Genomic DNA, 9,029 nt, shown 5'->3' with positions numbered 1-9,029 from the left:
TGAGGACAGGGTAAACAGCAAAGTGCTATTTAATGCCATTATATTGTTTCATCTCAAACTCAAAGTTGGAGAGGACTTGTATCTCGTTTAATTCTAAAGAGTGTAGTTGCACACAACAGCCACATGATGGCAGTCTCTACATTTTGAGTAGTCTGATTAAAACTCAACCTTTCACAATAAAGCAGACAGGAAATGAAAGTATTTGTTGCACTCCAATAATAAAGGGTTTTAATGAACTTCTTCATCCTCTTCATATCTCATGGTGCTTCTCTTTGTTATTCCAAAAATCAGAGACAGCCTGTTTTTGCTTGTGGCTTTTATTTTTTCTCAATACAAGAAAGACAAGTTCACTTTTCACAATAAGAAAGTACAAAATACGTTGTTTTTTTCTCCATTACACATTGATCACTTGTTCTTCATTTCTGAAGCATTACAGTAAAAGTTACAAAACTAAGACATGAGATAGTAAACTTAAGGCTAAATATGAAACTGAACTGAAGAAGTTGTTCTCATGGATGATCAGATTCTCTTGGCACAGACGGACGGGCGATGTTTGTCACACCAGACATCGTCCCAGCACTTTCCACCTGAGGGATTTAAAAAACAGCTTTATTTCTCAATCCACCTTACCTTTGTATTTTAACTATGATCATTTCAAGTGTTCATACAACAAACTTTAACCTGCAGAGAAATAAATAAATAAATATTAAGACTTGCCTCCATAGTTCATCTGAAGACAGTGCTGGTTAAAAAAGTTGTTTGGCTCTCCTCGACAAAAGTGAGTGAAAGTGAAATGTGAGCTGTCAGTCCAGAGCCAAACACCCTCCTGAACAACAAAACAAACATATAACATGATTAATGTAATCCTTCAGAGAAATATTTTATCAAGTGGTTTTTACATTTTGTGTAATCATGACATACGTGTTGTGCATCTGAGCCTCCAAGCCATGTTTCTGGTGACCACGAGTCGCCCTTGATATCAGTCCCTTAATGAAGTTATGCTCAGAATAGCTGTGCACTGATGCAAGGTTCCACCCTGAGCCCGACAGTTTCTCTGCACAAATGAAGAGAGAGGGAAGTTGCATTGTTTAATGATTACATTGTTTGCCATTAAGAATCCATGTTGTCTTTATCGTCCTCTGAAACCTCTGGACCGGTAACTCCGGGGTCTGGCTCCTATGGGGCGCCGTTTGTAAATTTGTTCACATTGAAAATAAAAGCTACAATTCTCCATATCTAGCTCCAAAACGTCAAAAAAATGTAGAGAAAATTTGAAAGTCAGGTTTTTTTTTTATCACATCTAGAGCAAAATATGTGAACTTCTGCACATTTCATTGAGTTATGAACAATGTTAAATGTTAAATCTAAATATTAAATGTTAATGTTAAATCTAAATGTTAAATGTTAAATCTAAATATTAAATGTTAAATTTAGTATTAAATGTTAAATCCAAACGTGAAATGTGAATCTAGATGTTAAATCTAAATGCTAAATGCTAAATCCAAATGTTAAATCCTAATGTGAAATCTAATTTTAAATATTAAACCTAAATGTTAAATCTAATATTGAATGTTCAATCTAATATGAAGTGTTAAATCTAAATGTTATTCCTAAATATGAAATCTTAAATCTTAATATTACATGTTAAATCTAAATGTTAATGTTAAATCTAAATATTAAATGTTAAATCTTAGTATTAAATGTTAAATCCAAACGTGAAATGTGAAATCTAGATGTTAAATCTAAATGCTAAATTCTAAATCCAAATGTTAAATCCTAATGTGAAATCTTAATTTTCAAATATTAACCTAAATGTTAAATCTAAATATTAAATGTTCAATCTAAGTATGAAGTGTTAAATCTAAATGTTATTCCTAAATATGAAATCTTAAATCTTAATATTACATGTTAACTCTAAATGTTAAATGTTAAATCCAATGTTAAATGTTAAATCTAAATGTCAGATGTCAATCTAAATGTTAAATCTAAATATAAAGTGTAATATTAACTGTTAAATCTAATATAAAGTGTAATATTAAATGTTAAATCTAAATATTAAAGTTTAAATCTTAATATTAACTGTTTAATCTAAATGTTAAATCTAAATATTAAAGTTTAAATCTTAATATAACTGTTTAATCTAAATGCTAAATCTAAATATTAAATGTTAAGTGTTGCTCTGCAATCCTAAATATTTAGCTAATTTGCAAATTTACACTGCTGTTAGTGGGAATAGCAAAATAAAGCATATATATACAATATATACACATATATAGAGAGATAAATATACATTTAACATTTAGATTTAACATTTAAAATTTATATTCATATTTAGCATTTGGATTTAACAGTGATTATAACTTAAATACATTTTTTACAACAAATTAATGTGAAGATCACATATTTTGCTCTAAGTGATAAAAAAGTGACTTTTAAAATTTCACACTACATTTTTATGACGTTTGGAGCTAAATGTGGAAAATTAAAACTTTTATTTTCAGTGTGCACAACTTTACAAATGGAGAAAGTTCTTGCTTTGGTCTGTGGCCCTAGAGTCAACTATGAGGCTGTCGTAGCCACTCAAGCACTAGTTAGAGAGTTGAAACCAAGTCGGCAATAACTTGGGAACTTCCTGTTAGCTTAGCATCAAGGAAGCATAAATGTTATCTTATTTATTACTTATGAACTAAGATCATAAGTCTCATTACCTCTGCTACAGCCCACGTCAACCTTGATCCATAGAGCGGAAACAGCGACTGCCGAGTGTGTCCAACCACTGGGACAACCTCCTGACCTGACGAGACCATCATCTGCAAACAAAGACAAGACCTGTAGATGGGGGACACCAAGCAGGACCTGAGCTTCAAGATCCAGCTTACCTTCTTGAAGCAGTGCCTCCTCTGTCATTTCCTCCTCATGCTCTGCTTCTGGGAAAGCTGGAGGATTCAAAAGCAACATCTGTTATTTGCACTAATTAATAAGGAGCTAACTCTTTTAAAAATCTGAGTTTGGTGGAGCTCTGACTCACCCTCTTCAAAAGCTGCCTCCCCTGTCATGTGATCGGGCTCTGCCTCTGGAACAGCTGTAAGGTGAAATAGCACGTTATCATCTCATCTGCTGTTTCCACAACAGACGCAAACAATCATACTCACCAGCAGCGTTAGTCAGGGCCATCACGGCGCAGACGAACAGAAACTAATGGCCGTCTTCATGGCTGAGTGTGTTTCAGATATTGGAAAAGATGAATGGATTATGTCTCTCTTTCCTCCAGTGTCCTCTTGAAGCTTCCTGTGTGAGATGCTGAACAGCTCAGCTCTTATATACTGTTTCTTATCTTTCTGTCTTTTTGACATAAAAACACTTTCACTTCCACTATTACCTTATCAGATTAAGTGTCCAATAGTTAACGTATCACTCTATACTTTTACTTCCAAAGTTCAAGCAATGAAGATATGAACCCAATAATCAAAAAGAGTGGCAGGGGATCACGTGCAAACCTGAAAGGATCATCTGTAACAACAAGCACAACATTTTAGAGTTTATTTTCATGTTTGGCTTAAAGATGAGTTTAAATCACCTTGTAACCATTCAGGAGTCCTTTGAAGCCAACCTTTTAAAAGCATGAAGAGCAGTTTAAAAGATCCTACTCCCTGCTTTCTTCTTTGGAGGACCACCTGAAGGTGTTTGTACAACGTGGCCTGAATTTCAAGGTTAGGTTCTGTTTCAGTTTCCTCTACTGGAAGGGTCCAATAGAGTTAATACAACTACTTCTATTACTACTTCTACTTTGACTACTACTACTTCTATTAATACTACTACTACTACTACTACTACTACTACATCTGCTTCTACTACTTTACTCCTACTTCTACTACTACTTCTACTACTGCTACTACTTCTATAACTACTACTACTGCAACTACTTCTACTTCTACTACCATACTATTACTACTACTACTACTTCTGCTTCTACTAATGCTACTTCTATTACTACTACTGCAACTATGCTACCATTTCTACTTCTACTTCTACATCTGCTTCCTACTTACTTCTACTACTACTTCTACTACTACTACTACTGCAACTACTTCTATTACTTCGACTACTACTACTACTTCTACCACCACTACTATTACTACTACTACTACTACTACTTCTACTTCTACTACTGCTACTACTTCTATCACTACTACTTCAACACTTCTACTACTACATCTGCTTCTACTACTACTTCTATTAATACTACTACTACTACTACTACTTCTACTTCTGCTTCTACTACCACTACTATTACTATTACTACCACTACTACTACTACTTCTTCTACTACTACATATCTGCTTCTACTACTTTACTCCTACTTCTACTACTACTTCTACTTCTGCTTCTACTACTACTACTTCTACTTCGACTACATCTACTACTTTACAACTTCTACACTTGTATTACTACTACTACTGCAACTACTAGAACTACTACTACTACTTTTACTACTTCTACTGCTACTACATCATAATCATGAGAAAATCGTGTAAATACATTCCTATTATTATTATGTCAATGATTAGTTTTAGATTAATCCTTTTTGAAAAATGTGATGTTTTCTATGTCTAAAAACCATGCCAAAGTGTTTTTTTCCCCCTTAGATCAAATTTTCCTTAGCAACAAAATGAATAAAACTGACAGTGTTTAATAGCGACAGATCATATTGATGCGTAAAAAATGTTAAATATGCTGAATATCAACGTGGAGCAGCTCATAAAAATATAAAAGTCATGAAAGTGACTCTCAGACTTCACATGTGGATTTACTGCAACAAGAGACCTGAACAGAAAGTTTCAGACTCACAGAGTCCAGTTTTCTGCCTACTCGTTCTATTGAGAAAAATAAGGGTGTGGTGTCAGCCGGGTCATAATCAGTCCAGCGGCATAGCTAAGTAAACAAAGGTCGTGTTCTAATTACCATGGTTGTTATCTTCATTTATGAGTTATTGCTTTCTTTCTGGAAGTTCTACTGAACTCAGGGACTGATCCTATAGAATCTAATCAAAGAGACACGTGCTGAAAGAGACGTTCAAAACACAAGGCTGCTGTCATTGATTAACACAGAGCTCAATGCAAACAGGTTAGTGTTTTTCCTCTGTGCAGATAACAGATGAGGAAACAGAAAAATCAAGCTATTGAAAATAACATACTCATCATTTAGTCAGTGTTCACTGTAGGTTGAAGTGTTAATGTTAACTATGCAGGCTGAATACGCACGGTGAAGTTTTAGAACAAGCTTAGGATATTTACAGTTTAAATACAAAGATGAATATTGCAGAAGAACTGTGGCTAATAGCTAAATGCAAATTTTCCGAATTTTTCATGCAATAATATTCCTCTAAAATAAAAGATTTCTGTAAACTGATTTATTTTGTGTTGTACTTCTTTATGGTATAACGTGGTACAACTATACTAACATGGGTTTTTCTTGGCTTTTAATCTAAAAAGCTAAATGTTAAATCTAGATTTTAATGTTAAATCTAAATTTTAACTTTTTTATCTCATTTAAAGCAAAATGTGATCTGCTTCACATTTCATTTTGTTATGAACAATGTTAAATGTTAAATCAAAATATTAAATGTTAAATCAAATATTAAATGTTAAATCTAAATGTGAAATCTAGATGTTAAATCTAAATATTTAATGTTAAATCTAAATATTAATGTTAAATCTAATATTTAATGTTAAATCTAAATATTTAATGTTAAATCTAAATATTTAATTTAAATCTTAATTAAATCTAAATGTGAAATCTAGATGTTAAATCTAAATGTTAAATCTAAATATTAAATGTTAAATCTAAATATTAAATCTAACTGTGAAATGTGAAATCTAAATTCAAGTGACTTTGAGTACTTAGAAAAGCGCTATTTAAATTTTATGAATTATTATTAAATATTATTAAATGTTAAATCTAAATATTTAGCTAGGCAGCAGTGTTCGCAAATTAGCTAAATATTATGATCGCAGAGCAACATTTAACATTTAGATTAACATTCAGCATCTAGATTAACATATAACATTTAGACTTAACATTTAGATTTAATATTTGCCATTTAGATTTAACATTTAACATTTAGAAGTAACATTATTTTTTAGATTCATTTAACATTTAGATTCAACATCTAACATTTAGATTCATATTAACATCTCTACATTGAGTAGTCTGATGGAAACTCAACCTTTCACAATAAAAGCAGACAGGAAGTGAAAGTATTGTTGCACTCCAATAATAAAGGGTTTTAATGAACTTCTACACATCCTCTTCACATCTCATGGTGCTTTTCTTTGTTATTCCAAATATGCCCTCCAGGCTTCTGTAGTCAGGAAACTTTGAGATCTATTCTTAAGAATCAGAGACAACCTGTTTTTTGTGGCTTTTATTTCTTCTTGAATCAAAAAGACAAGTTCACTTTTCAAAATAAGAAGTACAAAAACATTCCTTTTCCATTACACATTGATCTTTTTTTCATTAAAGGTGCAAGCTTCATGACTGTCAAACATAGATGATCAGACGCTCTTGGCACAGACGTACGGGCGATAGTAGCCACACCAGAGATCGTCCCAGCAATTATTCCCTGAGGGTTTTTAAAAAAAGCTTTATTTCTCAATCCACCTTACCTTTATATTCAACTATGTTCATTTCAAGTGTTCATATCATGTCCATAGTTCATCTGAATACAGTGCTGGAAAAAAAGTTGTTTGGCTCTCCCCAAAAGTGACTGTAAGTGAAATATGAGCTGTCACTCCAGAGCCAAAGACCCTCCTGAACGACAAAAGGAAATATAAATAATAACATCATTAATAGAATCCTTCAGAGAAATATATATCAAGTGACTTTTACATTTTGTGTAATCAGACATACGTATTGTGCATCTGAGCCTCCAAGCCATGTTTCTGGATTACCATGAGTCGCCCTCGATATCAGTCCCTTAAAATCAAACTCAGCATAGCTGTGCACTGATGCAAGGTTTCCATCCTGAGACCGACAGTTCCTCTGCACAAATGAAGAGAGAAGAAGATTGCATTGTTTAAAGCCATGAGAAAAGTTAGACACAAGAAACACAAGATGAACATTTTCAAAACACATGTGCAAGCAGAAAACCAACGTTTGCGCTCCCAACTCAAAGCGCTCTGTGCTGAATCCATAATTCTGGTTACCTCTGCTACAGCCCATGCCATTGGTGATGGCATGTAGCGGAAACAGCGACCGTTGTAGTGTGACCAACCCCAGGGACAACTGCGAGCTGTAGAAACATGGGGGACACCAATCAGGAGCTAACTGACACACCTGAGCTACAAAATGCTCTGTAAATGTGATCTGGCTCTGCCTCTATTAGGTTATATAGCACGTTATCGTCTCATCTGCTGTTCCAACACAGACGCAAAATAATCTCTTCTTTTATATATATCTGTTGATACTCACGAGCAGCGTTAGTCAGGGTCGTCATCACGGCGCAGACGAGTAGAAACACAGACTTCATCTTATGGCTGAGAGGATGCCGAAGGTGCAAGTGATGAGTGGATTCAAAAGTCTTCTTATAAACGGTTTCTTCCCTCTCTACCTTTGATCTGAATAAATATGCAATACTTTATCGATGTTTGTAATCTGTTGTTTATTTTAGAGGCTGATCAAAGTTCAAGGACAGACAATAGACGCCCATAGACTGTAAATAAAATGGACAGCGTTGCTCCGCCTCTTCCCGTTGTACGGTTCTGAAGCCAAAAAGTCCCTCTCCTGGGCGCCGCCATTGTGCAGCCCGAACCTGTGAAGCCTTTGTAATAAGCTCCGCACTACAGCGTGACGTCACAAGACGCTGTGGTCCTTTTAAGTTTCACTCCACGGCGGCTGTGAATCAAACAGGAAGTAAACCCCGTTTTTTAAAACTCTAATAACGAACGAAAAAGAAACTTTTCAGGAAAAGAGGCCTTGAACACAAAACAGTCAGACACTAACTACCTATCACCACAGCATACGGATGTGAAACATTCGACGACGTGTATTTGTTTTTTAAAGTTTGACTGCTCCACCCTTTCAAATGGATGGGGGAGACGATTTTTTTACCTATACTGCAGCCAGCACCAGGGGGCAGTCACACTGCTGAAAGCCTCACCACCAGCCACCTGAACCTCTCCCTTGAGACTACCACAAAAGCTGCTCCCCTAGTGGCTGGCTTCAGTATAGGTAAAAAAAACTCAGTCTCCCCCATTCATTTGAATGGGGCTGCGGTTAAACTTTAAAAAATAAATACACTTGGTACGAATGTTTCTCCTCCGTATGCTGCGGTGATATGTAGTTAGTATTTGAATGTTTTGTATTCCAGGCCTCTTTTTTCTGAAAATATTCTTTTTCGTTAGTTATTAGAGTTTAAAAAACGGGATTTTACTTCCGGGTTTGCTTTGATTCTGCTTTGATTGACAGCTGCCGTAGAGAGAAACTCCATAGGAGCTTGGGACGATACACTGTAGGGTGAGCTTGTTACAGTCAACAGTTGTACAGCGGCTCGCATCGAGAGAGATCCGGCCCCCCAGTTTTTTCCTTTCGCTGATTAGCTCTCTCAGTGCTCAGCCCCAGCTCTGCTCACAGCAGAACTTTGTTTTGATTGGTCAGCATGGCGGCCATGCGGCCAATCCATGTGAGGATAGAGGATACAGGTGATGGAGAGAGGCTGTGTATCGTGGCTTCATCTGTTCCTTCTGAGAGGGTTAGGGTTAGGGTTCTTCTCAAAGACCGGGCAAATTCTCTCTGAGAGCGAAATCGGATCAGCCCATCCAACCTGAGGCATCTGATTTTTCTCAATGCCAACCTGAGGACATTAATAATGTTTGGTCCAGTACGGTTCTGATTGGTTTTGCTTGAGTTTGGTTCTTTTCTGGTTCTGTTTGCTTGAGTTTGGTTCTGGTTCTGGTTCTGTTTGATTTGTTTGGTTCTTTTTTTTTTTTTTTTTGGTTTTTTTTTTTTGGTTTTCTGGTTCTGTTTGCTTG

The 9,029-nt window shown here is 35.3% G+C and overlaps 1 protein-coding gene across 1 annotated transcript; it reads right to left on the bottom strand.

Moving 5' to 3' along the window:
* Positions 1–307: 307 nt before the first annotated feature.
* LOC117807763 (ladderlectin-like) lies at positions 308–7,669 on the bottom strand. The gene is made up of 8 exons (XM_034677163.1): positions 7,471–7,669; positions 7,206–7,291; positions 6,906–7,041; positions 3,029–3,082; positions 2,880–2,936; positions 922–986; positions 718–826; positions 308–587 (listed from the first exon to the last, which is right to left on the bottom strand). Exons 1-8 carry the CDS (start codon positions 7,526–7,528, stop codon positions 520–522), a joined length of 633 nt encoding a protein of 210 aa, XP_034533054.1. The 5' UTR covers positions 7,529–7,669; the 3' UTR covers positions 308–519.
* Between the last annotated feature and the right edge of the window lie 1,360 nt (positions 7,670–9,029).

Source organism: Notolabrus celidotus, chromosome 23, assembly GCF_009762535.1.
Source record: "Notolabrus celidotus isolate fNotCel1 chromosome 23, fNotCel1.pri, whole genome shotgun sequence".
Lineage (NCBI taxonomy): Eukaryota > Metazoa > Chordata > Actinopteri > Labriformes > Labridae > Notolabrus > Notolabrus celidotus.
The sequence above is the reverse complement of the archived record's forward strand: the minus strand, read 5'-3'. Positions and strand labels throughout refer to the sequence as shown.

What these genes read in the sequence shown, in the direction of transcription:
- LOC117807763 (XM_034677163.1), bottom strand. Translation starts at nt 7,528, where the DNA reads ATGAAGTCTGTGTTTCTACTCGTCTGCGCCGTGATGACGACCCTGACT. An exon ending in GGAGGCAGCTTTTGAAGAGG is followed by an intron (nt 2,937 to 3,028) that starts GTGAGTCAGAGC and finishes TGAATCCTCCAG; the next exon opens with CTTTCCCAGAAGCAGAGCAT. An exon ending in GGAGGCACTGCTTCAAGAAG is followed by an intron (nt 987 to 2,879) that starts GTAAGCTGGATC and finishes AACTTCATTAAG; the next exon opens with GGACTGATATCAAGGGCGAC.